The 12452-nt window shown below is 44.4% G+C and overlaps 1 protein-coding gene and 1 pseudogene across 2 annotated transcripts; one reads left to right on the top strand and one right to left on the bottom strand.

The window, feature by feature from the left end:
- The first annotated feature begins 2482 nt into the window (after positions 1–2482).
- LOC109894818 (cyclin-dependent kinase 2-interacting protein-like) lies at positions 2483–4967 on the top strand (annotated as a pseudogene).
- A 158-nt stretch (positions 4968–5125) lies between these two features.
- On the bottom strand, positions 5126–10598 carry LOC109894355 (uncharacterized). 2 transcript variants are annotated; one of them, XM_020487781.2, is made up of 8 exons: positions 9474–10598; positions 8366–9298; positions 7842–8084; positions 7539–7631; positions 7201–7350; positions 6849–6959; positions 6608–6701; positions 5126–6478 (listed from the first exon to the last, which is right to left on the bottom strand). In XM_020487781.2, the coding sequence occupies exons 1-8, from the start codon at positions 10311–10313 to the stop codon at positions 5595–5597; spliced, it is 3348 nt and encodes a 1115-aa protein (XP_020343370.1). In that variant the 5' UTR covers positions 10314–10598; the 3' UTR covers positions 5126–5594. The 2 variants fall into 2 exon arrangements, with proteins under 2 accessions (XP_020343370.1, XP_020343371.1); XM_020487782.2 differs by having other exon boundaries at positions 8366–9295; positions 9474–10595.
- Between the last annotated feature and the right edge of the window lie 1854 nt (positions 10599–12452).

Below are 12452 nucleotides of genomic sequence, written 5' to 3'. Positions count from 1 at the left end.
TTAGTCTGTCACGAAAAACCTAATTTCTGAATTTAACATGAGTTACTATACGTCTTCTTTTTGATAGAGAAAATAATTGAATTTTTAAAAAAAAGTAAAGTAAAAAATTGTATGATGTATTTGTGTGTTTGTTACTGACAATGTAAACCCAACATCTGCGAAATACAAGCCGAGAACTTTCTTTGAGTTAAAGTACAGGAGAGATAATTAGATGTTCCTCTTCTGACAATCCTCAGCAGTCGAACTTTCAGAAATTGAATGTGACAGAACAGGAAGAACCTGCGCGGACAGGTGAGGTGAAGGCTTCCGACTCTCGAACGCAATGATCACGAACATGCCAGGGATGATTCTGGCTCAGTGGGAGTAACATTTTTGGCCAGTACCCTGTATATTTCCAAGTGTATTATTTATTCCTTGTGTTATTTTTCTATTATTAAATTTTTTTCTCTCTCTGCATTGTTGGGAAGGGCCCGTAAATCAGAATTGAACTCTTACAGGCTGACCACACCGCTTGTGTCGTGTGCGCGAGCGTTGCAAAATACATTTAGAAATCGTGTAACACGGAACCCAAACCTTCTGCGCGCGTGCGCCATCGTGCATAAATCTATTTTGTCCCCCACACCAAACGCGATCACGACAGGCAGGTTAAAATATCAAACCAACTCTGAACCAATTATATTAATTTGGGGACAGGTCGAAAAGCATTATACATTTATGGCAATTTAGCTAGTTAGCTTGCACTTGCTAGCTAATTTGTCCTATTTAGCTAGCTTGCTGTTGCTAGCTAATTTGTCCTGGGATATAAACATTGAGTTGTCATTTTACCTGAAATGCACAAGGTCCTCTACTCCACCAATTAATCCACATATAAAACGGTCAACCGAATTGTTTCTAGTCATCTCTCTTCCTTCCAGGCTTTTTCTTCTCTTGACTTTATATTGCGATTGGCAACTTTCATAAATTAGGTGCATTACAGCCACTGACCTCGTTCGTCTTTCAGTCACCCATGTGGGTAAAACCATTGAGGAGATGGCACGTAGGTACCTGCTTCTATAAACTAATAAGGAGATGGGAGAGGCAGGACTTGCACCGCGATCTGCGCCAGAATAGAACTGATTTCTATTTTACACGCGTGAGCAGTGTGGGTGCAATAATTGAATAACATAGATTTCTACATTTATTTTGACCTGAGCTGTGTTCGAATACCCATAGTATATACTGTTAGTTCATTTTAGTAAACAAACGGTATCCTTTCAGTTGAGCGTACTAGCGCTTCGCCTGTCTGCCGGAAGTTGATGCTGTTGTAATGCAACCTCTTGCTAGCTTGTTAGCATAACAAATTAATACCAAGACTTTGGGTGTGTTGCTAAATTCAATCTGGAATGCCAAAGTGCGTTTCTCTCTCTCGGAGTGTTCAGAGCGCACACTGGATGCTCTGGCTGAGGAGTAGGGTTGATCCAAGGGTTCTGACCTCCCAACTGTAGTCAAGCACCTAAGCTAACTTGCTAGCTACTTCCAGTCACAAATGAGAGAACACCTCACTCTGACCATTTTACTCACCCTAGCAGAGCTGGTTAGGCAGTTTTCATGTTGGTGACTGTAACTGTGCTGCTGTCAACAATTTAATTACGCTTTTCTGCTGACGTTTACTGACACTGGCCACATTCAACGGCTGTTGAGCGTTAGTAAATCCATCCCTTATTCTGCGCTCTGCCTCTGGCACAGTCAGACAAGTGCTCTGAAATCGGAGTAGATAGCCAGAGCGAATTTACAAACGCACCCGAACAACTATACCACTTAGCTAAGCTATGATTGACAGGGTTAGCCATAGTAGTATGGTGCCCCCTGGAGCAAATTAGGGTTGAGTGCCTTGCAGTCGGATGCCAAGTAGTTGCCATACCAGGTGGTGATGCAGCCAAACAAGATGCTCTGCAGCTGTAGAACCTTTTGAGGATCTGAGGGCCAATGCAAATATTTTCAGCCTCTTGAGGTGGAAGAGGCGTTGTCGTGCCTTCTTTACGACTGTGCTGATGTGTGTGGACCATGTTAATTCCTTAGTGATGTGGACACAGAGGACCTTGAAGCTCTCGACCCACTCCGCTACATCCACGTCGATGTGGATGGGGGCGTGCTCGGCCCTTCGTTTCCCGTAGTCCAGGATCAGCTCCTTTGTATTGCTGACATTGAGGGAAAGGTTGTTGTCATGGCACCACACTGCCAGGTCACTGACCTCATACCTATAGGCTGTCTCATCGTCATCGGTGATCAGGCCTCCCACATCGTGTCGTCAGCAAACCTAATGAGGGTGTTGGAGTCATGTGTGGCCACGCAGTTGTGGGCCAAGTTTCAGGTGGCAAATTTATGGTCATTTGCACCAGTATGTAGGAGGGAGATTCCAACATGTGAGAAGAGGGCATGGGACAAAGGAGTGTGTAGTTTCAGTTTCATTTGTGGGGGGTGGCCATATAGCTGGGGATCAGAAATGTCCTGTACAAGTGAGACAGTTTGAAGTTTCCAGGGATTCATGGGCCCATGTCAGGGCTGGACCGGTCATTATAGGTAGCAGCAGACAGGTCCGGTGCTGCTGGAGGGTCCCCTACTGCAGGGACAGGCAGGGAGTCAGAGGCACGGAGGGTCACTGGCGACAGCTCGCCAAGTAGCTCTAGCTGGTGTTGATCTGGTGGCGGTGAGGAATAGGGTCTGATCAGCAACATGTGGCGATGCTGGGGAAACCCTCTCCCCGGCTCAGGCAGCCAATGCCGACTCCAGCAGCATCGCCACGCGATAGCGAGCACCAGAAATGCACCATAAACCGGTGCTTGTAGCAGTTGAATTCCTATATCTGGCGGCTGGTCATCTGTCGCTGGGGATGGCTCCCTGAATAGGCCTCGTCTCGCCAGACTCTTAGTGCTTTCCTGAACAGACACTCTTTTGGCACATCTTTCCGTTCTAACTCTGGAATTTGCTCTTTCCCTCACAAAACATACAATTCTTTCCACGTCATTGGCACTTCTTTTATATTGAAAACCCATCACTCAGTGTGACAGGTCCCGTTATTTCTTCTAAAGCCCGTGTGCAGTCCAGTCGCAATGAAGACGATTTACCTTGTAGAAGGTTATGTTTTGTCCCTGTTAGTCGTACGGTTTACCACAAACACGGCATACATCAACATATTTTGATGGGTTTTAATCAGCGGTTTCACGGCCATCCTCACGCACTGTTGCACCTACAACACTAATCTAGTGAGTCCGCCCAAGCAAGGCATTTGATTGGTTTGACGTGTTGCGAGTCGTCACTGATTTACACCGGGTTCTTACCCCTTTTTAGCAGATTTTGTGCCATGGACTTCCCGTTTAGGAAAGCCTGGTTCTCAATGAGGCTACTGATGAGCTAGCAAACTAGCTACTAGCTCTGGTCCAGCTTCAAATGACATCATTGTCATTTGAGAGGTAGCTAGCTACATCCAGAGCCATATATTTCTAAATATATGGCTCTGCCTATACATCAATAGAACCAAAATGATAACTAGTAAAAAGTCTTCCTATGTCAGCTGGTGAATAATTTGCTATGTTTTGTTGTATCTTTTATCTATCTTAATATAAAATACTAATCTACTATCCATTACCTGGTTGTTAATAAACTACCACTTCCCATATATTTGGCCACATCAGATGCATACTAGGCAGGCACACTCTTTGGCCAAACATAAAATGTATTTTCCCCAGTACAAGGATCTGAGATGACCACTCTTGGCAGAAAGTCTCAGTCTACAGTGACTGGAAGTGCAAGAAAAGTTTAAGACAATGTAGCTGACTGGCAATCTGATTCTGAAATGGGACCGACTGAATGATGAAGGATCCACCATTGCAAATAAAATTGCCAATCTAGGGTTGACAATGTTTTGCGATGTCTTGCTTGACAATAAATGGAATTGGGAGGAAAGTCATGCTAATGTTAAATGGCAATCTTCCTCATCACTTAAAAAAAATCTGTTTACATAAAGAGATGGAATTCACGATGGAGGATCAGGACACATCTAATTCAGAGAATGCATTTGGAAACAGTAGTGAACTACAAGAGTTGCTAAGTGTCATGGACAAAACGGTGAATACATAATTTGTGCCATGATTGAACAGTATCAAAGACTGTGGAACAATCAGCCAAATCTTGATTAAGGATTGTTCCACCTTTCTCTCTGGCAACACTAACAATTGTAGCCTGATTCCAGATCTGTTCGTACTATTTTGCCAACTTAATGTTAATTATCACAACAACAAAAACCGATCTGAGACCAGTATACAATTGTGCTGTCAGTGTCATTACTGACCATTTTCTCTTTCCATTAGACACGTATTGAATAAAAAAATCGATAAATTAGTTTAATCTGAGAAGGGGATCATCGACCTGGAGAAATTCCAATATGGAACAGGAAGAAAAACTCCTTTGTTTCAGACCTGGCCTACATCACAGTTCGATGCGACTTTCCATCAGTTTAAGATGCCTTGTGCTTTGAAAATACATGTAGGATCCAGAATACACATAATTCTGGACTAAAAAATGTTATGAATTGCTTTTTAGTTCAGGTGTAGGCTTACGTTTTTTCTGGGAAACCGATCCTTGAGGTGTTTTTATTACGAATCATCTAGTGCCTTCAGAAAGTATTCATACCCCTTGGCTTTAATCTATTTTGAATTCAGGCTGTAACACAACAAAATGTGGAATAAGTCAAGGGGTATGAATACATTCTGAAGGCACTGTATGTTCCATGACAAGTAGGTTTTGTGAAATGTCACCATGTTTATTTCAGCTGAGGTCCCCTCCAAGCGCTACGAAGCCTACAAGCGTGACCGGACTCTGAAGCGGGCCATTCTTCAGGAACTAGCTCACACAACAACCTCTCAATGGTGCACCTCTCCTGCAGGCTGTATCAGCCGTACATAGACAACAGTGCAAGGCTACTGTTCTAACAAACATAAATTGGAAGAAAAAAAATCATATTGGAATGGGATTATATTCTGTGTATGGACTTGTAAGTACAGTAGCCATACAACTACTGTATGGATGTTACAAAGGAACTCACATGCACTGAATGAAGCACAGCAATGCTGCTGGTTTCAACTTTCCGTTAAATAAAATAATGATTTGTTCTCACATTCTTTATTAAGAGGAAAATGAGCTAAACTGTACAGTATATGAAATGGTTGTACTGCAACAATGAATCACAAATGAAACATGGAAATGAATAAAACCACAACTTTTACGATTTCTTTTAAAGTTTCCCCTCCATTGAATAAATGTCCCATGGTAATACAAACCTATTTTATGTTTGGAAAATGTTACACCCAAATATATAAAAAGTAATAAAATAGTGCAACTTTTTTTAAACTGCTTTTGATATTTATCTACATATAAACATATCACAAACAACTAAACACTTTTAAGGAAGGGCTATTAATTTGTCTAAATATGAAAACACCACATCGAAAATAATGTTTACAAATTCATAAAGAACACTTGGAATACAATAAAATCCACCAGAAGTAAGAAATCAATATGGGTGAAGTTGAGGGGGTTGAATATGGAGAAACAACAAATCACTGCTGTGTTTTCCCCTCAGCCTCAATACCAAGCAGGGCATGGACTGCTTCCAGAGGGACTCCTTCAGGGGCGCGGATGTGCATGGTGGTGCCGTCAGGCCCGTTGACGATGACGATGCGCTCAGAGGCCATGTCGCCCTCCTGGCCCTCTGCTAGGTGCATGGTGAGCCCCTCGGTCTGGATGTAGATCTCCTGGCCTTCCTGGGTCTCCTGAACCACTACCTGGCCTCCGCTGGAGACAGCCTGGGTCAGGCCACTCTCCTGGACCAGGGTACAGTTGGGCTGATGCGGCTGAGTGCTACTACTCCTGGGCTGCTGATCGACTGGGACTGGGTCTGTGGCCAAGGCCTTCTCTAACTCTTTCATCTGATCTGCTATGTCAGTGGTGCTCAGGACCTCAGTTGGTTCTGTACCAGACACACCCTGACAAGTCTCCATGGCCTCTCCTCCTGCTGAGTCAATGGTCTCTGTCATGCTGTTGGATAAGTGATCCTGGATCAGTTCCATGGGTGTAACATTTGTCTCTGGGTTAGATGAGACAACCTGTGGTTTGACGATAGCAGTCTGAGTGGCTTGAGGGCCCATGTCACTGGTGCTCAGGACCTCGGTTGGTTCCGTACCAGACGCACCCTGACCTGTCTCCATGGTCTCCTCTCCTCCCGCTGAGTCAATTGACTCTGTCATGCTGTTGGATAAGTGATCCTCGATCAGTTCCATGGGTGTTACATTTGTCTCTGGGTTAGATGAGACAACCTGTGGTTTGACGATAGCAGTCTGAGTGGCTTGAGGGCCCGCGGGGCTCTTGGTGGGCGCCTGAGTTTGTGGTGAATTGTCCTTCATGCTTGTTGATGCGGTGTTCTCTACTTTGGCCTCACTGGATTCTGAGAGTATACAGGGAAATGAAAGCAGAAAAAAAAAGTGTGATCTTCCATGATTTCTTCCATGTTTTGGTTAGGACATATATCAAATATCTATCCACAGGTTGTTAGTAGGTAAAATATACAACATACCTATTTTGGAAGTCTCAACGCCGTTCTGATGAATTTGAACACCAACCCGGTTTTCCATTTTAAATCTCTTCGTTGGAGGTAACATTTTAGAATTCTGGGTAAAAAAATATATACTTTCCTCAACTTAAGAATTACCTTTACATTTTTGCATCTCATAACAATGAATTACTATGAAAAATATATATAATTCCATAACAGCAAGAGTAGAGTTAGTGTGCAGTCTAAATTAAATGGTGCTTACCTCCATGTAGCGGACATTCTTGGTTGCCATGTTGGTGACATTCTGCTGCGTTGGAGGGTTGAGGACTTTCAACCTGTTCACCTCATCGACGATGCCAAGAGATTTGGCAACCTAAGCAACAGGATGTACATTAATGAACAATTTTACTCTGTACATTTCGTTTCCGAGACAGAATCAATTTGTTCGATGCATTTGAATACATTTCAACTCCCAGTGTAGTGATACTAATAATGAGATGTCTGTATAGTATTTTATGCATTGAAGTTCTTTATTTGTAATCTGGCTATGACGTTATTAATTCCCCACAAATGTATAATTTCATTGAATTGAATAATATAGCTGTACTTCTTACATCTACATTGTGGACCTCCAAGGCCGTGTGGACACCCTGCTGAGGGTTACTGATATAGTCCCGGGCCATCTTCTTCACCTGGCTGTGGAGCTGCTCAAACTCCCGGTAGACATCCGAAAACTGGGCTTTGGGTTGCCGCCCCTTCTCCACCTGACGGTTCATGGAATACAATTATTCAGTAAACCAAAAACTACAACTGTGTCTTACTCGATATTTGCCTGTTGCTAAAAATGTATGATAAAGTGCTTTCAAACATTGTGTAGCAAAAACAATGTATTGTGTAAATTGTTTTATTGGCGTGCAACTGTTTGTTCAGGTGGTTAGCGTGGTGACCTTACCTTCATCAAGAGGAACTCCCAGACAGTCATGACCTTAGCCAGGCGAGGGAGCACAGTCTCCATCAGTTCTTCATTATCACACTCGTGTGTCACCTAGCAAGGGAACAAGTGACATAAACAGTCAAACAACTTATGGTGTTCAGAGATTCATGTTATACTCACAACATTGCTAAATACTCATGTGTTTTGCATTATAACAACTATATTTTGTTTGTATATTTAACACTTGTTTTTAACTTCATGTAGAAACATTCCTAGCAGCAACCGTTTGTTGAAAGTGTTCTGACTCCTAATTTGATGTACCTCTTTCAGCCGTGCTTTCCTTCTCTGGGCCTGCTGCTCCACACTGGCTACTCCCCCTCCTAGCTTTGGGGGTCGGCCCCGTCGCCCCCGTCTCACTGCTGGGTGTGCTGCCACCGTCGGCAGGCCTTTGGTAGGTGGTCTGCCCCGTCCTCTGGGCCTCCCTGGTCCCCGAGCCTGGACCACTACCTGGCCCACTGCCTGTCTGGTAGAAGCTGCTACTCCTTGGGCTGCCGTGGTATCCACCTGTGAAGGTACAATCCGTAAAAACATTATGGACTGGTTTCCCAGACACAGATTAAGCCTAGTCACGGGCTAAAAGCTAGTTCAATGGAGATTCTCCATTGTGCTCAATTTTTTTGTTGTCTTGGACCAGGTTTAATCTGTGTCCGGAAAACCAACACTATAACAGACAGACATCACCATAATATTAGCTTTCGGCTAAATTAGCTGCAGGCTGTCAACATTCCAATGGTATTCGTTTGTCAACATTTGATTATACACAGGGTAACTTTCTAGCGACTTACTTTTTGTTGAGTGGTTGAAGTTGCAGCAGCCGTTTTCTCTGTGGCATCACTTTTCTCAGGACCTGATGTATTTTTAACACTGTAGGCATTACTCTCTTCAGTTGGCTTCTTATGTTCAGCCCCAGTGCCTGCTCTCTTACCAGGGCTGTCCGTTTTTGGGGTCCCTTCAGGAGGGGACTTCAGTTCACCGTGAGAGGGATTCAGCCTGTAGTGTCTGGACAGACCTCCGTGGCCTATGTAAGCTTTATCGCACGTTTCACATTGAAAGGCCTTCCGCTTGTGACTGTAACTCATAGATGCTGCTCCCTTTTTACTATCCCCGCCATCCTCATCTTCCTCCACACTGATCTCAGAGTAATCATCAGAATCTGACTGATGGCCCTCGGCCAAATCCTCTGTCTTGATGAACTTATAGTCCTTCACCTTGTACTTGGGCGGTCTGGACACCCTCCCGGAACGGGTTTTGATATTCGGTGCCTTCTTCACTCTGGCTTTGACCCTTTTAACTTTTTCCACTGTGGAGGCTGGGACAGAGACAGACGTGGTGGCAGCAGCGGTGGCAGGTTTAACTGCTGTGCCGTTGACCGGGGCCTTACCAGAAGGCTGCTGGACTGGGGTCTGAACAGGTATGGGCAGTTTGTGCACAATGGGAACCAGGCTGCCAACCACAGGGGTTGAACTCTGCAGAAGCAGCTGAATGGGAGGGTCTCCAGGGTTCTGCTGTAGGAAGTACTGTTGCTGTCCAACCATGGGTGTGATGTGGATGATCTGGGGGCTGCTGCTCACACTGCCATTTGTAGACACTTTGACCTGCTGGCCTTGACTCGTCAAAGCCAAGTTCTTCTGTTGGGGGATTGAAATGGTAGCCTGCGTAGGTCCTTTCACCTCCTGCTTTCCAGAGGGCATCTGGACTTGGATTCGGATGGTTTCCTGCTGGTAAAATATAAACAATAACATCTGGATAGTAGATTTCATAGCGTCGGATTAAAGTGCTATGATCAAATGTTATCTTTTCAAACACAGAATTAGACAATTGAGCATATTAAATATCAGTGAAAGTCATATGTGCAATAATTTGATAGAAAAAAATAATCCAAAAAGTAGTTACCTTTTTTGGGACCAGGCGCGTACCATTGTGGGACTGAAGTGCCACTTGTTTCGCGACCTTCTTCAGCTGCTGTGATGCATTCTGCATAGTGACCAGTGGATGTGGGCTTCCTACTGTAATCTCTGAAGCTGCAACAGTCGTGAACAAGCCAGTTGTGGGGTCCAGAGTGGTCACAACCTGCTCCGATTCCTTGGGTGTCTGAGCCATGGATTGCTGAGATTTGATCACTTGCTCTAGCACTTGTTGCAGCTCATTGGGAGCCAGTGCTGTACTTGGAATCGTATACTGTGTCTGTGATGAAGTAGTAGGGAGTGTTTTGATTACTTGATTTTGTTCAAACAGGCGAACAGCCTCACTCTCTGTCACTGTGACAAGCTGCTGTTTGGCCAACTGCTCCACTAGCTGTTGCTGCTCCTCTGCAGTCAGACCTGATCCCTCAACAAAACTACCGTCTGGTTGCACATAAATAATGGTGGTTCCAGGTGCGAGAGCGTTTACAAAGTCAGCACTGACTGTAGAATACTCTGCACCATTTGCAATACCTGAAGTCTCAACAATAGACGTTATGTTTTGTTCAGGTTGTTGTTCATTTCCATCAGTTTGGCCGACAACCACTTGGGAGTCCTTTGCAACGAATGTCTCCTCTTTTGTGCAGCTTTGCAGGAAATCTGTCAAGCCCTGCGCTTCGATACATTTATCGCCGACTTGGTTCTGGTTTTCCAATTCTGTAGAGGTTTCATTTTCTGGCAATCCAGAAACACATTGAACTTGATATATTGTACCATGATCTGCCCCTGTTGTTGTACTTGACACATCGCTCTCATCCTCGTTGTCCGCCATTTTGACTGTTGTAGCTAGCAGGCTAGCTAGCTAGCTAGATATTCATGTGCAATACCCGAAACAATCGATAGATTAGGTAACTTGAATTTCGATATTTTTTTACAACCCTATGAGTTAGTAATAAAAACGACACAGAGGTTACTGCAATTGTAAAATATATATATGTTGAGGATACTGTGAAACGATGCAATCATTAAACGCTACAGAAGGTAGCTAACGGCAAAGACAGACGTGAGCAGAGTGGCTGCTGGCTAGATTTTTTTTCTCCAGCGTGTGTCATTTCCGTAGCCGGTCATTTTCTTCTTCGGTGGGGTTTATCGGCAGTTGGCATCCAACGTTGTGGTGCATTACCGCCACCTACTGTAGTTGAGTGTGGGCCAGAGACTGACAAACTAAAGCCAACCCCGTTTCTCTTAAAAAAAGATAACAAAATATTTGAGGCTGTATCTAATGACGTTCTACTCAGTATGCTTTGAAATTAATTTCCTGTATCCCCTTCTCCCTCATTCTGGATCTCAGCCTCCCTCTTTCCCTCTCATACTGCCCACACAGTATCAGTACATGCTCCACTGTTTCTGTTTCCTGGCAATAATCACACTTTCCTGTCTGATGATTTCCTATCACATTTAAAGTATTATTCAACCGTCTGTGACCCACTCTTAGTCGTGTAAAAATAGCCTCTCTTCTGTCTCTTCCTGCCATCCTCCTCTCCCCGACTTTCCTATGTACTTGGAATAGATGCCTGCCTTTAGTGTCTCTATTCCACTGCTGCTGCCATATCAAATCAAATCAGGTGAAAAAAAACAGGTGTACACCTTACAGTGAAATGCTTATTTACAAGCCCTTAACCAACAATGCAGTTTTAAGAAAAATACGTTAAAAAAAGTATGATAATTAATTAAAAAATAATAATAATTAAAGAGCAGCAGTAAATAACAATAGCGGGGCTATATACAGGTGGTACCGGTACAGAGTCAATGTACATGTTAGAGTTATTCAAGTGACTATGCATAGATAATAACAGAGAGTAGCAGCAGCATAGAAGAGGTGGGTCAATGCAAATAGTCTGGGTATCCATTTGATTAGATGTTCAGCAGTCTTATGGCTTGGGGGTAGAAGCTGTTTAGAAGCCTCTTGGACCTTGGTGCTCCAGTACCGCTCGCCGTCCGGTAGCAGAGAGAACAGTCTATGACTAGGGTGGCTGGAGTCTTTGACAATTTTTCCGGTCTTCCTCTGACACCGCCTGGTATAGAGGACCTGGATGGCAAGAAGCTTGGCCCTGGTGATGTACTGCGCCGTACGCACTACCCTCTGTAGTGTCTTGCGGTCGGAGGCCGAGCAGTTGCCATACCAGGCAGTGATGCAACCCGTTAAGATACTCTCAATGGTGCAGCTGTTAAACCTTTTGAGGATCTGAGGTCCCATGCCAAATATTTTCAGTCTCTTGAGGGGGAATAGTTTTTGTTGTGCCCTCTTCACGACTGTCTTGGTGAGCTTGGACCATGTTAGTTTGTTGGTGATGTAGACACAAAGGAACTTGAAGCTCTCAACCTGCTCCACTACAGCCCCGTCAATGAGAATGGGGGCGTGCTCGGTCCTCCTTTTCCTATAGTCCACAATCATCTCCTGTGTCTTGATAGCGTTGAGGGAGTGGTTGTTGTCCTTGCACCACACGGTCAGGTCTCTGACCTCCTCCCTATAAGCTGTCTCATCGTTGTGTCATCAGCAATCTTTTTATTTTAACATTTTTTATTTAACCTTTATTAATGATGGTGTTGGAGTCGTGCCTGGTCGTGCAGTCATGAGTGAACGGGGAGTACAGGGAGGGGACTGAGCACATACTCCCTGAGGGGCCCCCGTGTTGAGGATCAGCGTGGCGGATGTGTTGTTACCTACCCGTTTCACCTGGGGGCGGCCCATCAGGAAGTCCAGGATCCAGTTGCAGAGCGAGATGTTTAGTCCCAGAGTCCTTAGCTTAGTGATGAGCTTTGAAGGCTCTATGGTGTTGAACGCTGAGCTGTAGTCAATGAATAGCATTCTCACGTAGGTGTTCCTTTTGTTCAGGTGGGAAAGGGCAGTGTGGGGTGCAATAGAGATTGCATCATCTGTAGATCTGTTGGGGCGATATGCAAATTGGGT

The sequence above is a fragment of the Oncorhynchus kisutch genome, linkage group LG7, assembly GCF_002021735.2.
Source record: "Oncorhynchus kisutch isolate 150728-3 linkage group LG7, Okis_V2, whole genome shotgun sequence".
Taxonomy (NCBI): Eukaryota; Metazoa; Chordata; class Actinopteri; order Salmoniformes; family Salmonidae; genus Oncorhynchus; species Oncorhynchus kisutch.
This window is presented reverse-complemented; position numbering and strand designations above follow the sequence as displayed.

Coding starts and splice junctions, on each gene's coding strand:
- LOC109894355 (XM_020487781.2), bottom strand. CDS start 10,313: ATGGCGGACAACGAGGATGAGAGCGATGTGTCAAGTACAACAACAGGG. Junction 8,085..8,365: donor CTTCAACCACTCAACAAAAA/GTAAGTCGCTAG, acceptor GTACCTTCACAG/GTGGATACCACGGCAGCCCA. Junction 6,960..7,200: donor TGGAGGTCCACAATGTAGAT/GTAAGAAGTACA, acceptor CCTGTTGCTTAG/GTTGCCAAATCTCTTGGCAT.